General features: G+C 45.1%; 1 protein-coding gene across 3 annotated transcripts in view; it reads right to left on the minus strand.

The window, feature by feature from the left end:
• ARHGAP6 (Rho GTPase activating protein 6) overlaps positions 1–22761 on the minus strand; it is a 449432-nt gene that overhangs the window by 24278 nt on the left and 402393 nt on the right. For all 3 annotated transcript variants that reach the window (XM_047075884.1, XM_047075885.1, XM_047075886.1), the window contains exons 5-9: positions 22001–22196; positions 16826–16881; positions 13753–13903; positions 12568–12716; positions 6193–6372 (exon numbers count right to left, since the gene is read on the minus strand). In XM_047075884.1, the coding sequence (XP_046931840.1) occupies positions 6193–6372; positions 12568–12716; positions 13753–13903; positions 16826–16881; positions 22001–22196 (732 nt within the window). The remainder of the gene's footprint in view (positions 1–6192; positions 6373–12567; positions 12717–13752; positions 13904–16825; positions 16882–22000; positions 22197–22761) is intronic.

Here is a 22761-nt window from a genome sequence, read left to right on the forward strand (position 1 = left end):
ATATCACTGGAAGTCATGGTGACATTTTTTTAAGTTAACAAACACACTGAAAGCAATCACTTGAGCTGTTTATGGGAGCCAAAGCTCAAACGTGGGCAGGCCCAGCCTAGAATCTTCTGTGTCACTGTGGTGGAGGATGGATTCCTATTATGTCAGGGGCTCTGGGTGCATCTGGAGGGTCAGAATGCGTTTAAGTTCAACACGTTTCTCTTAAGTGCCCGATACATGCGTGTTTGGCAACTAGGGCATGATACTGAACAAACAGAGTCGAGGAGCCCAGGACCCGTGGAGATGGGGAAGGTGGGGGGAGATGCCAGGAAGGATGACGAAGAAAAACCAGCAGTCCTTGCTCCACGGCCACAGGGTAAAGGCGGTGAAACCCACTAGGGCCTCCGCCCCTCCCTGCCTGTGTGTCGCCAGGGGTGCCTGCGTTCCGTCACTGTGGGCAGGGACCAGGTGAACAGGCTCCAGAAGGAATGGGAGCTGGACATCCCCAAGGAATGGGAGCTGGCCTGGACATCCAGCGGGGCGGTGTTACGATTCGTCCAGAGGGATGAATGCTGTTAACAGCACTCTGCTCCCCATTTTCAAACGGGCTAAAATTGCCTCTCTCTTCCTCTTCCAAATGGACTCCACATGCGAGACACCATATTAATGCACCTTGTCTTTGGGGGGCCTCATGCTGTAGAAATAATTCACTTAGCTGCCGCGTCACTTGGGCAAACTCTCTTGGCTTGCTCCTCACGACACGGTGCTGCTGAGGTACACAAAGACCGGCCTGAGCCCTGGGACATAAGCAGTGGTTATTTAAAAAAAAAAAAAGTAAAAAAAAACTACACGGGGGTGCCTGGGTGGCTCAGTCGGTTAAGCGTCCAACTTCGGCTCAGGTCATGATCTCGTTTGTGAGTTCGAGCCCCGCGTCGGGCTCTGTGCCGACAGCTCACAGCCTGGAGCCTGCTTCGGATTCTGCGTCTCCCTCTCTGTCTCTGCCTCTCCCCAGCTTGCACTCTGTCTATCTCTCAAAAAAAACAAAAAACAAAAAACCCAAAACATTAAGAAAAAAAAAAAGCAACAGTGGTTGTATGAAAAAGGAAATGGAAATCATATAGAATTCTCCAGATACGTTGGTAGGGGGTGGTTTCCCATTCGATGACCCGGATCACTGCTTGACTCCCTTGGACTTGGCACGCAAAAGCGGTTTTAAGAAAATGCAATTTGCATCGGGGAATGGAGAGAACACAAAGCGGGGCTTGGCCTCCGAGCCTGGAATCCTCGCGCCGGCCTGTGACCCTTGCTCCGGGTTGTTCTCAGTTGAAAATTCCCATGTGCGCGGGGCTGGTCCCCAGCTCCGGCTGACGAAGCAGCGGGGTGGGAGTGCGCTGGCGTTCCCACGTCTCCGCTGCACGCTGGGCTCTTCACGGGCCTAGAAGGGGGTGCCGGCTCCACTTTCCCTCTCTCCAAAAAGGAGCCCGGGGAGGAATCAGTTAGCATTGGCCCTCAGAATGGGCTGACAGTTGTCTCCACTCTGCTCTGAAGCTCTTACTGATTCCAGGAGCGGCAATGACTTTTCTCCGGAGTTGCCAGCCTCGGTTATGTTATGTATGTCTGAGCAACGACTCAGAACGATGCGCGCGCCAATGATTTAGTCGGGGAATGCTTTCTGCCTTACAAAGATACCAGAGACTGTTTCCGGATATGCATGACCCTTCCCTTATTTCCAGTGTTCCCAGAGAGCATCATTTCATGTTATCCAGTTATTCAACTGTTGATGTGCGAAATACAGGGTCGTAATTTAAAGGCGAGGGGATCTAAGGGGTATGGGCACTGAACCAGAAACAAACAAACAAACAACAGAAATGCGTATTTTTCTGGCAATATATTGTTGCACTTATTCAACCAATAATATATTATTTGCCTTTTGGAGCGCCAGTGGACAAAAGAAATGAGAATCCCTGCCTTCAGAAAGTTTGCACGTTCTATCGGGTTTCAATAAGCACAATAAATGAGTAAGTTATACAGCGAGTTAACAGGTGACGGGTGCTAGGGACTCTGTACATGTGGGAGCAGGTCATGCTTCTACAGAGCCGGCAGGGTGGGCTTTGCCACGGAGGCGACACCTTTAAAAGTGCTGTGATAGGGCAGCATCTTATCGATTTCATGTAAGAAGAGCAGTGATCTTTCTTATTTGCGTGCCTAGTCTATGTCAGTTCTTGTCCCAAGCGTCTTAAAGTGTCATTTCTAATTCTCAAAATGATCCTATAAATTAGGTGACTTCATCTCGCTTTTGTACTACGGGAAAACGAAGGCTTAGTGACGTTGAGCATGGGCCCGAGATCCCACGGCAAATATACAGCCGAGCACGGATTTGAATTCTGGTAGCGCCTTCCCAAGCTCATGGTCTTTCCCGCCTCTTGGGGATTCCCCAAGATGTGGTTTCCCAAGGCATGGTTCAGAGATGACCAGAACGGCCAGGAGGCGTTCATGAGAAAGTGTGGATTCCTGGGCCCCATCCCAGCGCTACCCCATCTGATTCTCTGGAGCGTGGCGCGGGAATCTGAAGGTTGGGCAAATTTCCTTGCCACCCTGCTGCACGCTCAAGTTTGAGAACGACTGTTACCATCTGCTGCCCTGAGTTTTGATAGCGTGCTCATGATGGCTGTTATCAGGACCTCTCTCCAGCTCTAGCATTTCCGAGCCAGCGTCCGAGAAGCACACAACCGGTGTGCTAGCCCGTCCTAGCCAGACTCTGGAACCGTGCGTCAGCCTCTGGATCGAGGCGCCTGTTGTGTATGATGAGACAAAGCCAGGTTCTTCTCCGCCTTCTCTCATTAACTCACATACTGGCCATGTGGGAGAGGCAGTCCCAACATCAGAAAATGAAGGACATTACTAACACTCAGAACAAACCCTGGGTCCTCGCCAGGCCTCTGCGGGTCTCTCTAGCCCTTCTATCCATTCTTCGAAGGAAGTGCTGCCTCCAGGCAGGTGCATTCTGCCGTCACGGACAAACTCGCAGCCACCTTTTCTGACAGGTCTTCCTGTCTGATGCCAACGGGGAACAAAGCCTTCCTTTCGGAGCTCGTAAATCCTTCCGAAAGCTGTGAAACGGCACAACGGCTAACACACTTCAACCATCAGGCTTCAGCCTTCCTTGTTTGGAATTATTGTACTAATTCCGAAAGCTTCTTTAAAAACACAAAACAAAATTTGTCCGCCCACGCAGAGCAGCTGTGCCAACGCAGCCGTCGGCTTTGGTATAACCAACTAGATGCTGAAATGCCAAATATGCCAAGACAGCGTACAAAGCGATGGGATTCTTTTGTGCTTTGTAGACATAAAAGAGGCAAAATCAGTGTGAGGGCATAGAGCCATGCAGAGTTTAGAACTAGAAGGGAGCTTGGATCTTGTTCGTTCTAACCTCGTCCTTTGATAACTAAAGAGATGGAAATCTCAGAAGGTGACGTCACAAAGTTAATGTGTGGCAAAGACGGGGCTATAGCCAAGTTCTCTGACTCCAGAGTCGGTTTGCTTTTTACGGGCCCTGGCCTGGGGTCTCTGGCCCACCTCTCCCCCTACCTCACAATTTTTTTTCCTCAATACACAATTCCCATCATCTGTCTAAGGAAATCAAGAATGCTTATAGTAATGGCTCACATACTCTGACAAAGGTGTCCTTAATTCCCCCGCGTTTAAACCTTTTGATATGTATAAGGAGTAAAGATTAACAATATGGAAATCATATGTCCCAGAACTACCATGGAGTCACTCATTAATTCAACCACTATCGCTTGGGTTTCTACCATGTGTCAGGCACGGGGATAATGCTGTAAAGGAAGTAGATGGTAAAGGCCACAAATTCATCCTGTCATGGAGCTTGTGTTGTAGTGGGGAAACACGCAACAAACAAGAGAAATGAGTACAAACCCTGTGTTAGTAGTGATGAGTGTACATGGTGGGCGGGGGGAGGGGCTGTGTCGTAGACAAGGTGGCCAGGAAAGGCCTCACTGAGAAGTAAAGGCCACAACTGGGGAGCACAAGTAGGAGCTACTACCCAAGAAGACTCTCAATATCAATCTCTACTGAGAACAGCAAGCGAAAAGCATGTTTGGAAAATGCTGGAAAAGGTGGAAGACTGTGTTCTTCCGCTGTTTGTAGTAGTCCGGGTGGCAGGAAATGGGAAGGAGGGGAATGACACAATGAAAATGGCGGCAACTGTGCTCTCAAGGAGGCCGAGACTGGCTGTGTTAGCATCCGACTGGATGAGAAATGCCCGATGGTTTGTGGTTTTATCTAAAGAACTTTGCTTAGAATATAGAATTTAGAGAACAGAATTAAGATTGGCAAGAGGTATTATTTTGTTAAAAAAAAAATCCAGAGAGCATGAAGTAATGCCAAAACGACTTGGCAAGATGATATGTGACTTAAAACTTGAAGAAAATGTTGAGAAGTTCAGATATTTGACTCATCCCAACATGTAATTAATTATGAGCATTTTGGCTGAAGTGTGAAACTTATATACAAGCAATGACTAATTCTACATTTTTTTGAGAGCTTATTGTGTGCAACACAGGGACGGCGCTTCAGAGGGTCAAAGACGAGCAAAAGCCCGGTCTGCCTCAGTGAACTTTTCATTGAATGTAAATCCCTTTTCTCTTCTTCCTGGGCACCCAGCAGGAATCCATTTCCCAGCTTCCCTTGCAGTTAAGTATGGCTTGCGCGATGGGATTTGAGTAGCCATGATGGATGGCCCTTCTGGGTTCTCCCATAAAATCCTAGGGGGTCGCAGGGTCTCAAGATGCAAGGAGCTAAAGTCCCTAAATTGTTAGCTGCAAGGCCGTCTGACAAACATCTGATTAAACTTTATGTCAACAAGGTATTTACGTCTGTTGTGCAAAAATACTGAGACTTGATCCAGCTTATGTGGCCCAACTGATACAATTATTAATTAACGTTTGCGCAGAATTTTACAGTCTGCAGAATGTTTTCACATATCAAATGATTCTGGGCACCACCCTGGGAAATAGGTCGTATTTTTATTTTTTTCCCACTTCACGGAAGCTGAAATCGATGCTTATTGAGCGCTGAGTTACTGGGCCACGATCACACAGGTAAGACACGGAGGGCAAAGATTCTAAAGCACTGGCTCTCAAATGTACAAAAAAAAATATAATAATTTGTACAAAAAAATATAATAATTGGTGTAAGACAAGCATGGAAGTAAATCTAATGCGAGGCATTTGATAAATGTAGACGAAATACTAAGGAGATTCAAAAGAGGGAACTAGCATACTCGGGAAGAAGCCACACGAGGCTCTAGCAGAATAGGTAAGATTTATGATGAGTGCTTGCAAGTTGACAGGAGAAATGGGAGAGGAAACATGGAGAAAGTTCCTGTACATTCTGATATGCGATAGGAGTGGTGAACAGAAATAGAAGAGAGTTGGCATTTGTTCTACTGTTTCAAGGGAAGTGGGAGTGAGCGGGGTGGTGTTTTGAAGCAAAACAGGAACTGGTAATTCAATACAAATAAAAAAGAATATTTATTGAGTGCCTGCCAGATGGAGGGCCTTCCAAAAGTGCACAGAGGATACAGAGAGGAGATAACGAGGGCACAGCCCGTGTTTCAAATGCATTTATAAACTACTAAGGGAAATAGTCATAAATGACTGTAACACAATGTTGAGTAGGATAAACATCAATAAGAACAGTAACGGAGTTCATGGGACAGAGAAGTGACATGAGAAGGACATGGGAGAGAGAGGTGAGGCTTCGTGGAGCAGCTAGAATGTCAAGATGGACCTTGCAGGAGGTGCCATCGATGGAGACGGTCGTGAATTACATGAATTCATGAGGGCCACACATAATTCCCCAAAGAAAGGGTTTTATCAATACTTTTGAGCAAGGACATTGCTACCTGAATAACTAAATGACTCCAAATTGTGACCGTTGTTTAGGGGCCGACGAAATGAAATTTATAACTTGGGTAGGTTTGTTTAAACATGGAATCGCAAATTTCCAGTGGCATCACAGCTATGTGAATTTCTACGTCTACTGAAACTGTCTGGTTGCCAACGAATTCAGGCAACGACCGGCACTCTAGAGCAGAACATGGTGTGCATGGGTCTCATTATGCCACTAAAGAGAATTAATAGGCCATTTACTGAGATGTCGTGCAAAAGAAGAGCCACTTACCATGAACAGGGCTTCATAATTTTCAATCATCTTCTGTACCACAGCGATGATGGCTGTGCTCTCCTCAGCCCGGGCTGAACTCTGGACCGAGAATTCTTTGTCTGAGGATTTCTGCTTGTGCAGCAGGTTGGGTCCAAATATGGTGGCCAAGTTTAGAGATGTCATTTTGTTCCCAGTGACCTACAAGAGCGGGGAATACAAGGATTGGTGTTATTTTTGCTTTTCAAACTGCTGGGTGGTTCGGTAATCGAAGGAACCTTTTCCCCTTTCTTTTCTGCAAGGACCGTATCATTTCTGGAAGAATCCGTGAGGAGCACTGTCATTTTCCTTTTGCTTCGTATCTTGGATTGACTCTCATAGCTCCCTGGTCATTTCAATAGCATATTAAGCACAATTTTACGTCTCTAAGTTATTCGTTGTGAAACCGGCACTCTATAAATGTCTACCCTGTCTGCTTTTAAAAACTACTGATGTCCGTCCATCCATCCATCTAACCAACCATCCATCCATCTATCCACCAGCCAGCCCTCCATCTATCCCTGCATCCATGCATTCATCATCTCTCTATTAAATCACCCACTAAGCACCTACCACAGGCTATACAGTTTTCATGGATTCTCACTATTTAAACAATTTTCAACAATGATGACACCACAGTCCTTATTTTAAAGAGTTCACTTTCTAGAGGGGAAACAGACATATCAGGCCCAAGTGGCGAGTACAAAGTATGAAGCTATCAGCCCTGGAGGCCCCCGGGACACTCCAAAGAGGTGGCAATATTTGCACAACACCATGAAGGAAGAAGTGGAGGGGCTGGGGCAAGGGACAATTCCACTGCAGGAAGAACGCTGGATGGGAAAACAGAAACACGTAAAACACATCGAGGCATGCCAGTGCGGCAAAGGGCGCTGCAGGAGAGGCAGGCAAGGCCATTGCCGCGAGTCCCCCGGGGGGCTAGACTGCCCTTGAGCGGGAACCACCGATCCAGGCACATGTTTATGTCTCTTGTTGATACGAGTTGAAAATCGAGCAATGCAGGGATACATCCGGGAACCATGGCTGCTCAGCCTGGGGAGATGTGCCCAACCTTCGAGGGGCACCCGGGCACACAGAGCAGAATTCAAGAGTCCGGGTTCACAGCCACGAGAGAGACTCCTGGTCTGACCCTTGTCCTGGGGAGCCCCGAGCTTGCGGCTACCCGGCCCTGCCATCCCCGCGTGGCCCCGAGTGGCACACAGTGGGTGCTATTTTTGGAAGGGGAGCCTGTTTTCAGGTTTCCTGCCAAGTGAAATGCTTTTGAATGGTCAACACTGGGAATTTTCAAGGAAGTGCTCTTTGTGTAGGACGGTTCAACTATTTTGTCTCTGTTTTATTTCATTCATACAAACCCTGCCATGTTTTTTCCCTTTATTTTTCATTTCTCTTCCTGGAAGTTTATGGCTAAGGATAAACTGAAATAGGTGTCATTTTCAAATTCATCCCTTGAGAGCTCAGGCATCTCGAGGGCCTCCCCTCCCCTCCTCTTAAAGTCCTATCAGGGTTTTCCCTGATTTTTTTTTTTTAACATTAACAAATAGAAGATTTTGTTTTCTTTTAAAAGAAGGTTTAGTACAAGGACGATCCAGAACTCGGTTTCCGTTCCCTTCTTCTCCTGTTGCTATTCTGGGAATGCAATTCAATCCGTCTGTAAAATTGTACATAGATCCCAGCTGCAGACCATGCTGCTGGGGCTTGTTAACGCATTTTTGTTTTGTTTTGACCTGTCTTCGGTTTACTGCTTTTGAACCTGGAAAGGAGACTGTTCGCAGACAGCCTTCACTCTTGTGCTCGTGTGCCAGCATCTACGTATCCATATGTCCAGGTCATAACCATGTGCGCTTGGGGGCAGTTCGCTAGTTAATGATTAGCCAGCCCATTAAAGGAACAATTTTCTCTTTACCCAATAAGCGTCCTAGATCGTTTCTAAACAGAATATGACTCGCTCACATGTATTACAAGTTTGGCACGTACAGCCACCGGAGTAGGGACTTCCCACGGGCTGTTTCAATTCTTTTGCACTATAAGCTCATGAAGCAGCTGGGCTGTTGTCCTTTTTCGACAGACAGGGAAGTGATGCCCGGAGCCCAGACCCGAGAAGCCACCCTGCATCTTTGTCCCGACCCTGCGCCTCCCACCCGTCACCCTTGCATGGTGGCCCCCGGCCCCTGTCACAGAATATGGGGCAATGGGAACACTAGCTTTAAAGGGTCGGGGGAGCTGGACTCAGGCTAGGGAGAGCGAGGCAGTGGGCCTGCTCCGGTTCCAAAGCCAACCTCCCATTCTGTAGAGGTATGCACCTCCTCAAAGATCACTAATGTCAGCTTTATGTTGGTGGCTCATGACTCCTTTTGTGCCTCGTAGACTCCTTGAAGAAATGAGGCCAGCCATGGACTCTCTCACCCAAACGGTGCATAGTTATACCACATTTTCCGTGCGATACCGGAGGGTTCCTGGACAACCTGGGAACCCACGGCTCAAGAGGTCTCAGTTATGTTCCTGCAATATTCTTTCTAAAATAAATGAAATCTTTCGTACATTTGGGAATTTCTCTTCTCCCCCAAGGAGCAAAGCAGATAGTAAACAAAATGGAATGAGACAAAGCAAACACTGATAGCTAAACACCCTGATTTGCTAAAATGCCATTCTTTTCCCCAAGAAAAGCACTGACGGACGAGCCAACAATTTTCCCCAGGTCCGTCTTTTCAAAATCTGTAAGATCCTAGCAGTTACGGATGCAGTAAATTTTAGGTGCCAGTTCGAAAGGAAATATTACGTTCATTTTATCGAGGAGAAAAATGACCTCCCCCACCCAACTCTGTACGTTTCCCTCTTCCTCTGTTTTACAGAAACAAGTTCATGTGGCAAGGCGCTGGCTAGACCCTGTGTGAGCCTCCAAGCTTCTAGATGTGCTGGCCCCCCTTCTTCATGCTCCGAGCCATAACAACTATCCAACAAATAGATAACGTACCTAACCCAACAGGGAAGAGGAAAAGTCGAAAACTGCTTTGTTTCTTGACGGTAGTTTACAGCTTGATTTTTGCCTCCCTCCACTGCGCTCGGCCTGTATTCTCTACCACCAAACATTAAGCCAACTACCTCTCTCTAGTTCCTCTCCGTCCGCTCCTACTTCGACCAGAGGGGTTTTTCGCTAATTCCCATCCCTGAGCGGAGCTGACATTCAATCCCTACGCGCCTGCTGATGCGCGGTTTAAACTCAGTCTCCTCGGTGATGCCCCTCTTAACTTTTCTGGACCACACTCGCCACTTTTTCTCTGCAGCTCCGGAGTGAGTCCTCACTGCATTCCCTAATTCTCTCTTTGCCTTGTGTCCTTGCCTCCGCCACCTCCCAGAGGCCACAGCATCCGAGGAAGAGTAATACGAAAATTCCTGAACAACAACACTCACTCGTTTAGAGGAACTCAGATAGGTGCTCAGGACATACGCGATTCAAATGCCAAGGCCACTGTTATGTGGAGACATTTACAACGTGAACTGCTGGTTTCCATATTGCTATTTATACAAAAGCCACCCCACTCGCTCTCTCCCTGCCTCTAACCAATCTACAGCGTGGGTGATACTACCTTAGTGGAATCCTTCCAGAGATTCAGGGCTTAAAAGAATTAAGCACCTATTCCCTTACAAAGGCATTCAGCACTCTACAAACACAGCCCAATTTCCCCTCAAACCTCACCAGGACCTTCCCACTCTATGGCCTTTACTCGAATCCAAGATGGCTGCGTGGGCCACCTGTTTTCCCGCGACTTCGAACCAATTCACAGAAACAACACTCTCCTCATATTTCCCCTGCTGCTTTAACGTTTGATTCCTAGCCCTTCGTTTTGATTCAAGGTTTAGGCCAAGGGTGTCTAGAAACCCTTGCGAACTCTTGTCTCCCTGTACAACCTTGCTGTTACTGGGATATCTGCATATTCCTTAGAGTAAACCACTCTTCTCAACCGCTGTGCGGTGCCGGTTGAAGAAGTTTTATCCCCAAAGCTCAGAACTCAGGTTTAGGAAGGTTAATAGATTTCTCCAAGAACACATGGTCACTTAGTTATAAAAGCTACCGAGTGTTCTCAACCAGGGGTGACTTTTCCCCCGTCTCTCGGCCCCCACAGGATCTTTGGTAATGTCTAGAGATGCTTTCGGTTGGTCACACCTGGGGCATGGCGGGGAGCTGCTACCGGCATCAGGTGGGCCGAAGCCAGAGATGCTACTAAGCATTCCAGAATTCACAGGGTAGCCCCTACAACAATTCCCTGCTCCCAAACATCAATCGCACGGGAGCTGGAAGACCTTGAACTAGACCCCCAGTGGAGGGTTTTTCCTAATTTCTATTCTAGATTTCTGCTCTTAGTAAGCTAGACCACTTTGGGTTTGAGCCACCGCTGTAACTACTAGTCACTGGACCGCCCCGCCCCCTCTTCAATATGACAACGTTGCGTGAATTGGAAGAAGGAGCCCCTTCCTCAAGATATTTTCGTGCCATCTTCTGGGCTATGGTCTTACTAACTCTGCAAATCCACAGCGACTGTGGGGTGCACAGTGCCCTCCCCCAGAGTTGTGAAATGCACAAGTAAGCAACACGCACAACCGTAAGTGGAGCTCCCTGTGGGCCACGAGGTAAGTTACTTAGCCCCTCTAGGCCCCGGTTTCTACCTCTGAAACACGGAGGCAACTATATCTGTCTTGCGTAGGGGAGGAAGCGCTGTAACGTATGGAGCCCCTGGAGCACAGCCAGCACGAGGCGGGAGATACATCAATGGAAACATGCTAAGTTTCATTGGGACCTGTCTAGGAGTATTTTCTTCTTTCGGGCATAAGTAATGGAGGCCTGTTCCGCCCTTGGACGGAGCGTCTGAAAATGAATTGTAAAAAACGCGAGAGTGACTTCAATTGGACTTTCTGCTTTCCTCGCTGCCTCCTTAATCACACAGACAGGGTCCTGCCTCTACCCAATGATTAGGCAGAGGAGTCTACGGTTTCTGTTACATCAGTAGCTGATAAAGGACGACACCCAGACGGGTAATATAACTACTTAACAATTATGAGAATTACAGCATATCCCCAGAAGAGCTGTGTCTGCTGAAATCAGGTGTCAGTGCCATATTATGAAGCCTAAAGTCAGCAGAGGGTTCACTAACTATCACTACCATAGAGATAAATGGCTAACTCAGGAAAGTTCCATCCTTACGCCAACTGGAAGGTTGAAGATAAGAACTGCAAAATTGTCGTTCTGGATTAAAGTGAAAACATATATATGTTTTCATATTATATATATATATATATCTCCATGATATATATATCTCCATGATTTTTAGCAAAGAAATTTGACAAACAGAACAGAATCCATGATAGAGCTGAGTTCTGCTTAACAAGGATTGAAGAGAAAAGTTTCTGTGTTTAAATAAATTTGGAATGCCTTTGGCCTCTTCTCATCTGATTTGTAACGAGTGTCAGCATAGTAAAGGGTCTGAGATCACCTGGGGAATCCAAGGTCAAGAAGTATGACGGCATGGTATCCAAAAGGGAAACAGATCTCTTGGTAAGGTCAAGATTAAACAGGATGCTGGCTAAATGGTCACCTGAAATTGAAGCCGGCATCTCCTTTGCCCAAGGGTGAAACCAAAAAACACCTCGAAGCATATGAGTGTGACCAAAGAGAACCAGAGCCCAGGACTTCAAATGGGCAGAGGGTGGGGTCACACTAGGGCCCGAGTGGGGACCGGGCTCAACAAGAACATCCCAAAAGGGCCCACAGGACCGTGCAGTTCCTTCACCTGGTTTGGAAGCAGGATTGACCCTCCGTTGCATTGAGCTGGCCTGTCTTGGCGGGACGGTTTAAGGAGAGAAAGGACGCCAGACTTGTAACTATTGGGCAGATGGGAGCTTGAGGGACAAACTGGAAGAATAACGTGGCCTCATATTTGGGCTTCAAGTGAAAGAAGCAGATCGAATTAATTACAAAGACAGCAATCTTCCCCCATCCCCGTGACTCCGTGTTGTTCATGATCCTAAGCCCCTCCGTAGCTCATTTGTTTGTCTTCTTCATACCAACGGAGATTCAAGGTCTTGAGCAAAGCACCGTCAGGGAAAATGACAGCCTCGTTTGGAAGCCGTCTTGAAACACAGGAGGTTAAGGGCCCGTGCGCTCTTAGGAACTGTCCCGCCGGAGAAAACACTAGTTCTCGTTCTACATGGACAAGCTAGGGCAGGAAAGGGCAGGCGTCCTTTCCTCCAGGTGAAACACTTAACCGAACTGACGCCCACTCTTCTGCAAGGGGACAAAGGACGAGTCCCAGCATGCAGGGTGGCGGCGGGGGGTGGGGTGCCTACCTCTTGCCCATCTTTGCTGACGTTGTCGTTGGCGTGCCTGGCCACCATGGAGAGGAACTGAAGGAGTCGGTGGAGCGTGTCGCAGTTGCAGGGAGGTAGAAGGTAGATGAGAAGCTGCAAGGTACCCAGCTGTTCCTCTGGCTCCAACACTAAGCAAGGCAAAAGGAGGCATTCTAAGTCAGTTAAAGGGGGAGCTCCCACCACTGGGGCTCGGAGAAGAGGCCCCTCCTGACGGCTTTCCGAAAGGGATTAGCAAGGCAAGTCACATTCCACTCCACCCAATGGGAGCCCTGGCTTAGCAATTTAGCACGAGGTTCTATGAAAGCCGTGAAGATAAACCAGACCCAGGGAGCTGCAACATTGAGAGAAAGCATTCTAGTCCATGGTAGAAAGATAACTTAATTTCGCTTACTTTCTTCTCCCTCCTTTCCCTGGCATTACCCATCATTTACTTTGGGGATCGCAGGCTCTCGTTTTCAGTAAATATTTACTAACGATGACTGGGAATCGGTGAACACTCGCCATGTTGAGTTTATAGCAGATGTGAGGCCCTTTTCCGTCGAGCAATGCACAAGGAATTGCCTTTTTGTTGGCAGTAGCCAAGACACGGCACAATGACTGTCTTCTCTCTCTTTTGTGATCCTATTTTAATGGTAGCGTTGGAGGAAGAAATGTATGGAGGCTGACACAGCTCTGGCCTGTCCCTCCTCCCTCTCTTCCTTTACGCCTCCACGGGATCTGCATCTATAGCCCCGGGGCAGCCATATTGAAAATTCCGGCACTGGACTATGCCATCGTGCTTTCCCTGGAATGTCGCCTGCTGCCTTTTCTCACTCTGGGTTTCTGTGGCTCCCTCCTTCCTCCTACCAGTAATGCGAACTCATTTTTAGGCACAGACTCAACGGGAACTCTTGCTGTTACTTCAAAGCATCAATATATAGCACTCTCTACTGAGCTGGGGTCATTTGAAAGCATCCCAAATTCTTCTTTGTTCTATCGCAACTTTCTTCTTGCTAACTGTCCCCAGGGGAAATCTCACAAAATTCCCCCAAATAGCCCACTCATTAGAGACCAATAAATAAGAACAAAAGGAGGTACTGGGAAACGCATGCACACGGTTTGATGAGTGAGTTGGACATCCCAGGACTCCCGGGACACATTCCTGCAAATGTGTGTATTACGCACAGAGAGTATTGATGAAGGCCGTGTACAGCTCCCTGGTGAGAAGGGGGTCCGGCATGTCCCTCAGGAACTCCTTCAACAGGGCAGCCACATCATGAACGCTGTGCTCTTCCTCCAGAGAGACATCGACCCCGCGGTCAAATTCCTCACGTAACTGGAAAAATAATGGTTCAAGTGGCAGCCTTATAACACCACACCTCAATGTTCAGTGTCCAGCAAAATAAAAAAAGGAAGTGCTGTGACATGCAGTATGTGGTATTAGGCTTATGCAGACACAGGAAAGGAGAAGAAAACATGTCACCTTGATCGACAAAGTCTATGCATCCAGTCATGAATATATATATATATATACACACACACACACACACACACACACACACACATATATGCACATATATACATATACACATATACATGCATATATATATGTATACATATACATATATACATATATGCATAATACATATATACATATATGCATACTACATATATACATATATACATAATGCATTAATAATAATAATAAAGAATATATATATTTACATGCATTATTTTTAAAAAAAAATTTTTTTTTAACGTTTATTTATTTTTGAGACAGAGAGAGGCAGAGCATGAACGGGGGAGGGTCAGAGAGAGAGGGAAACACAGAATCGGAAGCAGGCTCCAGGCTCTGGGCCATCATCAACCCAGAGCCTGACGCGGGGCTTGAACTCACGGACCGTGAGATCGTGACCTGAGCTGAAGTCGGACGCTTAACCGACTGAGCCACCCAGGCGCCCCTACATGCATTATTAAATAAAAGTATCTGTAGGTTTGAAGTTAATGATGCAGGCAGAAAAGCTTGATAACACCATCCAGAAGGTTAGGAGGAAGAGCTAAGGGGTTAGGTCAACAGTAAATGTGGGAGGGAGGAACAAACCGATTGCACAGCAGTTTTGTGTGTCAGCAATCCTACTAGGTTGGAATTTTGACATTTTACAGAAATACTCAACAAGAAAGCAAGGGTTTTTTTTTTCTTGCAAACAACGAAATGAAAAAACCCTCATAAGCCGTTTGTGACTAAGGCTTGAAAGATGACAATTACTAAACAAAATGTGCCTTAGGGATGTCAGAGTAGCCTCATTAACAATTCCCAAAGGGATTTCCTGCCTTCATCATTATACTCGGTTTATTAGCATTTACAACAACAGGAAAACCCAATAGCGAGAGGAAGGGAGTCATAACCCTACACCCTACTTCCATGACCGACAGCCTAACTTCCCTTATGTACTGTTTCCTCCTGTGGAAACAATTATGTGAGTTCGTGAATCACCTCTATGCAGTGAGCTTCCATAAGAATCTATTTGTTCAATCATTCATTCATCCGTTCAATTTCCCATGTACCAGGCCTCGGTACAGGCTCCCAAAGCACGGTAGGGAATAAAGAGGCAACGTCCTTTTCCACCCTCAGCTCTCAGACTGATACAGAGTCTGGCGACAAACTGGTAATCCCCCAAATGATTAATTAGCTCTTAATATTGTGACAACCGTTCTCAGTAAAAAACGCAGGGCGCTAAGACATGATGTTCAAAATAAAACGCGGAGTTAAGGCATATTTCACACTAGAATCTAAGTCTAAATAACCACAATTATATTGTTATTGGATAATCCTTAAATGAATCTCCCTGCAGAGGTTTTTCCCCTTTGATGGATCCAGATAGAACTGAGGAACCATTTCTGACACCAGCCTCCTCTCCACCTGAGCAGAACGCGCGTTAGTGTCCCGAATTGCTCATCGATTCCAGCCAAGTTGTCATTAGTGCGCAGCAGGCTGCCAGAACGATAAAGGCTTCCGCTGGTATCACTCCTACTTGCGGTCATTTAAACACGTCACGTTTCCTTCCTGAGCGCACACGTGTGCAGAAAGAACGGACCTTGGAAAGAGCTTAATCCAAATTGTGTGATCTTGGGTTTAACACCGATCTTGAATTGAGCACGGATCAAACTGTGTGATCTTGAATTAAGTTTCTTAGTCTCTCTAAGCCTCAAAGGAAGTGGGTGAAGGAAGGGGCTACTCTCAGAGCAGGTGGGTGGAGTCAATAAGGTAATGTTTTGAAAGTGTTCTCCAGGTCCGCATAGGTGAGCGTCCCCAAAATGTTACTATACCATCTTCCTTCTTGCAAGTCCTGTTGTGAAATGTTAAAAGCTGTTCAATAGTCTCTTGTGTGACTATGGAAAATAAAGACAATACTCCTTTCGGAAGCCCCTTTTGTTTTGACAAAAAAAAAGAGGCATTTATTTCAGTTAGTTTTATTAATATGAACAAATATTTATTCGGCTTCATCAACTAAAAATTACTTTCCGTTGCCTCCATTTCTGAGTTGCTGAGTTCCTTCTTTCTGTCGGAACCAAGAGAGGAGACTTAACATTTTAATTTTCTCTTGGCCAACAAATGAATTACTTTTTCAAAGGATGGCTTTTGCCTCTTTGGGAAGCCATCAGGAGCACAAATACCTTCCTGATCATAGGCATCGATTCCTGACAGTCTAGGTATCAAACTTCTGTTGGGGGAATGTGGCACAGCGCTGAAGGAAACCAAGGGGTGCGTGCGGTCCCCACATGCAAAATGAATTGGGGATCGAGGGTTTCACGGAAACTTACTAAGAACTGTTTATTTTTGAGAAGGTACAACGATCAAAAATAGCATCTTATATGAAGAGAATGTCAATGGCATTATTCATATTGCATTTTAGTAAAAACAAGTGCTATACAAGAGTCTTCTGCTTATTATCACTTACTGTTTTAGGTGCTCTCTAGATCTCCTGCTTTTATCATTTCCACAAGATGTTTATGAATTAGTTTTGCTTGGCTGTATGTGCCATGGACACATCCAAATGTTTTGCTTTCAAGTGTTTGACCCTCACTCTATCACAACCTTTCTGAGCCTTTTACCTCTTGGGAGTCAGTTATACTCTAATTGGTGGGAGGATACCGCAGAGATATTGAGAAATGAATTTGCATACGCTTGAACTTTGCACGAGGTAATTCATTTGAAAGTCATGTGAAACGTACAACGCGGTCTTTCCTTTTCACTTACTTGTCTCACTCTCTTTTTTGAGCTTCCAACTCGGAATATCCCCACTGTCTGGAGGCCTGCAAAGAAGCAAACAAAATCAACAGTCCGGTTTTACGGCTCGAAACTCTGGAGGAAATCACCGTAGACCCAGAATAGGATGCCAGCACCCAGCTGCAACTCGCAGAGCAGTAACAGCACAATCGCATGCACTAACGGTTCTTCATCCCACTCTATGGTCTGCGGGCACCTCCAGCTTAACTCTGCAGGCACCAGGGGCGTGCCATGTTAAACGTTTGTGTGATGAAAAATTTGTCACGTGATAGTGTGTATTTCCACATCTTCTCCATATGAAAAAAGTAACCTTTTCTTTGTTATTCGGAATGATTACTTAAACATAAATTCTATACGAATTTTTAGCTCTCCCTCAGTTGTAAAACTAGATATTTCTTGTTTCACTGATTATAATGAACACAAGCACTTATCAACGAAAATCTAGAAAGTGCAGAAAAAGGTAACAGGTAATGTACTTTTCAAAATAACGGGTGCAGAAATAACCACAATGAATATTTTGGCTTATTTCTGTCCAGCCTTTACTCGGTGTGTGCGTGCGCGCGCGTGTGTGTTCTTTTTACATAGCTGAGCCAGAGTTTTTGTCGCTTCAGGTTTGATTCTGGGGGGCAGGAGTACTCCCTAAGAAGTATCATGTACTTCAGGGGCACAGAATGTCTGAACAGCTCTCCTTTTCCTATGCAAGCCATTAATCATCAGCACTGCTGATCACCATCTCCATTTATTTTTTTCATTGGTGGCTCATTTTCTCTTCATTTGGGATCATCAGTTATGAGGGCGATGGTGGGTTCGGAGCTGCCAATGGACATTTTGCAGCCACGTGAAGAGAGTTGGTCTGAGAGGAAAGCCACCAAACAGGCTCGTGCTCTCAGGCCATCATTGGATTCCTGGATCCAGTTGTGCCTGAGTTTAGATACAATACTGACACTTCCATATGTAAATGGGATTGGGGGAGGGGGGTGGCGGTGCTTTGCCTGATCGAGTTTTATCTGGGTTCCTCTCTCTTGCCACTGAAAAGGTTCTGACTAGTACAACGTATACTTACATTAGAAAGAATTTCAATCTTTATAACATTATTTCTTTCATCCAGAACCAAAGTAAACATCTTAATTTGCTTAAGTCACGTTTTAGATTTGTTGGTAGAGCTTTGCCGTTTTCTTTACAGAACTTTCTTGGCTTCTTATTACAGATATTCTGGGTACATTTTTGGTATTAGTATGAGTGAATTATTTTATTGTGATGGTATCTAACTGATTATTGCTCTTACATAGGCAATGGGTATCTTTTTGTACACATATTTTATGGTCTTGCCACATGATGCATTAGGTATAAGCCCTTTTTGGTTGGTTTTCCAGGGTTTTTTAGTTAGAAGAGATAGCATCTATAATTACAAATCCATTTATAAATATAATTATGAATCCATACATCCCATTTATCAGTTCTATACCTTATAAATGGTATTCTGAATTTCCAGACTAATTTGAGAGAATCATGGTGAGAGGCTAATTATTGCTGATTTGCATCATCACGTCTTTGTGCCCTTGGTGGGATTTTGCTCTGCGTCTGTTTGCAAAAGACTCCTGTACCTTCTTTGTCGCTTCTGTCGGTGTGTCTGCCTCCTAAGTGAGTCCAACCCCTAGCTTAATTTATTGTTTCTACCTCTCTGTGAGCTTAAAAACAGGGTAATTGAGCTATTTAGAATCACTCCAGAATTAAATTTCACATCTGCGAAAGGAGTATAAGTATCCACCTGAAAAGTTATGCAACGATTCAATCAATTAATGCATATAAAGGGCTTAGAATCATATCTGGCATCTGCCGTTATAAAGAGAGAAACAGACCCTGATTGAATGGGATGAGTCTCCTTTGTGCAAAATAGAAAACCTTAACATAATAGCAGGTGTTAGCAAATGTTCGTTTTGGCTGCATTTGCTCTCCGATTTTCTGATGGCTTCTGAATAGCTGAAATTTCTACAGAAATATCACATAAGGGCATTTTCTACACAAGCGGGACTATTCATTTGGTTGAATCCCTCCAGACTCTTCAGAAATGCCCATTTCCATGACATTATTTCCTCAATTATAGTACTTTTTCACTCGGCAAAAATGACTGTAATTTTAAAAAATGACTAGTTACTGATCAAGTGCCAGAATTCCTATGTATCTCAATTGATTATAATCTGATTTAAGTTTCTAAAATATTTGTTTGTTTGCTTATTTATCGGTAGAGCAAATGGCAGCTTGCAGGCAGTCAATGCCATTCTCTGACACAAGCTATGCCGTGACTCTCCTTCAAAGAAAACATGCAGTCTAGGCATTTAGTAACCCCGACTTAAGGTAGTCACTGAAAAAACAGGTGTACATCAAAAAAGGCATAGATGTGGCAAAGGACCGTGACTTTGCTGGGGCCTGTCCCAGAAATCGACATGATCACCTTTCTCTCCTTTTCATCAGGAACTAGAATGGAAACTTGACCCAGAGCACCTGGACCTCAGGCTTAGGAAGTATCAAGTAAAGAGGGCAGGCATGATAAGCCTCAAAATCAGCCCAAATCCCACAAAGGTAATAGCACTTGAGTCTCCATTATACTGTCTGTGTTTTTGTTGTTGTCATTGTTTTGAAAGCTGTGCTTCTGGGAAATTGAGGATGCTTAGGGAATTCTTTTTTTTTTTTTTTGATATGAAATTTATTGTCAAATTGGTTTCCATACAGCCCCAACAGGTGCCCTCCTCAATGCCCATCACCCACTTTCCCCTCCCCCCCAACCCCCATCAACCCTCAGTTTATTCTCAGTATTTAAGAGTCTCTTATGGTTTGCCTCCTTCCCTCTCTGTAACGTTTTTTTCCCCCTTCTCCTCCCTTCTGGTCTTCTGTTGGGTTTCTCAGGCTCCACATATGAGTGAAAACATATGGTATCTGTCTTTCTCTGACTGACTTATTTCACTTAGCATAATACCTTCCAGTTCCATCTATGTTGTTGCAAATGGCCAGATTTCATTCTTTCTCATTGTCAAGTAGTATTCCATTGTGTATATAAACCACAATTTGTTTATCCATTCGTCAGTTGATGGACATTTAGGCTCTTTCCATAATTTGGCTATTGCTGAAAGCGCTGTTATAAACATTGGGGTACAAGTGCCCCTATGCATCAGCACTCCTGTATCCCCTGGGTAAATTCCTAGCAGTGCTATTGCTGGGTCATAGGGTAGGTCTATTTTTAATTTTTTGAGGAACCTCCACACTGTTTTCCAGAGCGGCTGCACCAGTTTGCATTCCCACCAACAGTGCAAGAGGGTCCCCGTTTCTCCACATCCCCGCCAGCATCTATAGTCTCCTGATTTGTTCATTTTAGCCACTCTGACCGGCGTGAGGTGGTATCTCAGTGTGGTTTTGATTTGTATTTCCCCGATGAGGAGTGACGTCTGAGCATATAGTATAGGAAGCATCTGGGCGCAAGGGAAAGGGTGGCGCACACAGACATGGATGGAGTCAAGGTCATTGTCCAAGCCCAATTTCGGAGGGAATGAATAGATCTTTGACAAAAGTTTATAAGGCTAAAGTGGATCATACTCTCTGCTACCCATTTCCCAAACTGGCAGATAGAGTCTTATGAAAGAATTGTTTTTATGGTTTGCTCTTTTTTTCATTGGTTTTAAGGGACCAAGATTAATATCCGTTTGCATCTGAACACGTCTCTTTTCTGGAGCTAAACACCATGGAAACCAGAAACGGAATCAGGGCCTTGAGAGATCACCCAGGACAATCTTGTCTCTTTTAGGCCCTACGCTGCATGTTAACTATTCCAAAAAAGGAAGCCCTGTCCAGTTTTTTAGTAAGCTTAAAGGAAAGGCTATTTTTCAAATTATAATTCATGACAATTTATTTTAAAAAACAAAATAGAAAAAGTTTTCTTTCTTTCACATAAGCAGTTACTCAACCTGGCCCTAGAGTTTAAATGATTGGAGTACAATTCTCACTTAGGACTCTTTAAAATGCTTACAGTTCACTCTCAATGCTTTTTACAGGTGAAAACTATAATTATAAAAGTATGAGTCGCTTTTTCTACATCCTAGTGAAATTTTGGCTGAATTTGCATGTTTGCTGTACTGAATTCTTTAGTTGCTAAGCTATTTTTAAAAATAATTCCATGCAAGTAATATTTATTGGACACCTACATTGTATTAACCGTGATAGTAAGTGCTGGGAATTCAAAATGACTAAGAAATTTTCCTTGACCTCCAGCTTACCTTCCCAGGAGAAGAGACATACGGATACACACACACACACACACGTACATATAAAAATTCTGTATAGACAAAGCTTCAATATGTATCAGTTTTATTAAGTCATCCATATGTTACCTAGTGATTAAGACATTTAGAAATCCCCTTAATAATTTTTTTATAAAGTCCCAGTTTTACTGGAAACAATGAACTTATCTCATGTCCACAAAACGCATGCGAACACTATAGGAAACACATTCAGATTATGGAGATGGCAGTTCAATGGGCCAAAAGCCTGCATCTCAGAAAAATTTTTGAAGAAGGCTATATTGTTTTTAAGTCAACATACTACCTGGAGTTGAGTTGCCAAAAGGGTCATTGTGAAGGATCTGAAGTGGACATCTTCCCGCAAAAACACAAATAGCCACATAGAAAGCTGTTGCCAAAAACCACGTATTTTCTATTCATGTAAGGAATGGTTTGCAAATCTTTTTGTTTGTCTCTTTGTTTGCTTGTTTGAAGCTGGACTCTTATTTTTTTTAAGGAAGCCTTGTTAGTAACCTCGATGCATGAAAAAGATAAAAGTGGCTGTGCTCTGTTTGAAGGGAGGCTTGGGGACAGACCCAGACCAATAGATCTTGGCCTCCCCTAAGATACTTGGCCTCCAGGTTCACTTCTGAGGACCACTGGGCGTTGGGCGGCCTCAACACTGTCAAGTTGATTTTTGTCCCCCACAACCTTGTTCAGCCCAGTACCCTTTTAGGCACACACTCAGATCTGTAAGGAAACGTCAGCCCAGAGTCTGATCAGATGACTAAAGCGCTGAACTTGGGCACTTAAATCCATGATGCTTGGATAAATGAAAGTCTCTCATACATGATCACTGACAGACAAGTCTGCTTACCGTGTTTTTCTAGATGCTGACAGCAGCTGTCCACCAGCCTGGGGACCTGTCTGTAAATGGGATTCAGACTCAGTTTCTTATCTCTGGCTTTCTCTTTTTTACTATGAGCCTCGGCAGGCAAGGAGAGTTGTAAAGCTTCTAGTAGTCGAGACTGACTGTCGTCAAGATCTGTGATAGAATCCACTGACATCGCACCCTGCAAATTATACACAGCCGTGAACAAAGAGTGCAGACGGGGAAAATGAAAACAGCTTCCCTCAGAGGCTCTCCAATAACGCTTTTGCCCATGACTGCCTGTCACACTTACAAGAGCGCCGCTTGGTTGAATCATGCTGTTTGTACATTAGACGGAAAGCAGCAAACACCTTTCGAAAAAGTTAGGAAACTACCACAACATAGGGCCAGGTAATGGCAGTCAAAATTTCGACACACAACATTTTCCAAATGGAAGACACTTCATGCCTTGGAACAAGAGAAGAATCACATACTCGATGAATGAGGTCAAGTGAGAGGAGCCTTGGGAGTAAAAAGAAGATCGCAACTATGACTCTAGGGGGTAGAGTTTTAAAACTGGATTCCATGGGATGGTCTTAGTGTTGTGTCCCCCCAGAAATGGCATAAAGGGCTTTATCAGGGAAGTGGTTCCCGGAGACGGCTGCAGGGGTGAGGAAATGAGAGCGGGAAGGGAGGGCGGTGGATGAGAAGCGCCACTAAGCCTATGACGAGCCCGGGGGCAGCTCGTGCCCCAGGCCCTGGGGACG

This window comes from Lynx rufus, unplaced genomic scaffold, assembly GCF_022079265.1.
Source record: "Lynx rufus isolate CCGP_SWC_20201006 ecotype Redwood Valley unplaced genomic scaffold, mLynRuf1.p SCAF_14, whole genome shotgun sequence".
Lineage (NCBI taxonomy): Eukaryota > Metazoa > Chordata > Mammalia > Carnivora > Felidae > Lynx > Lynx rufus.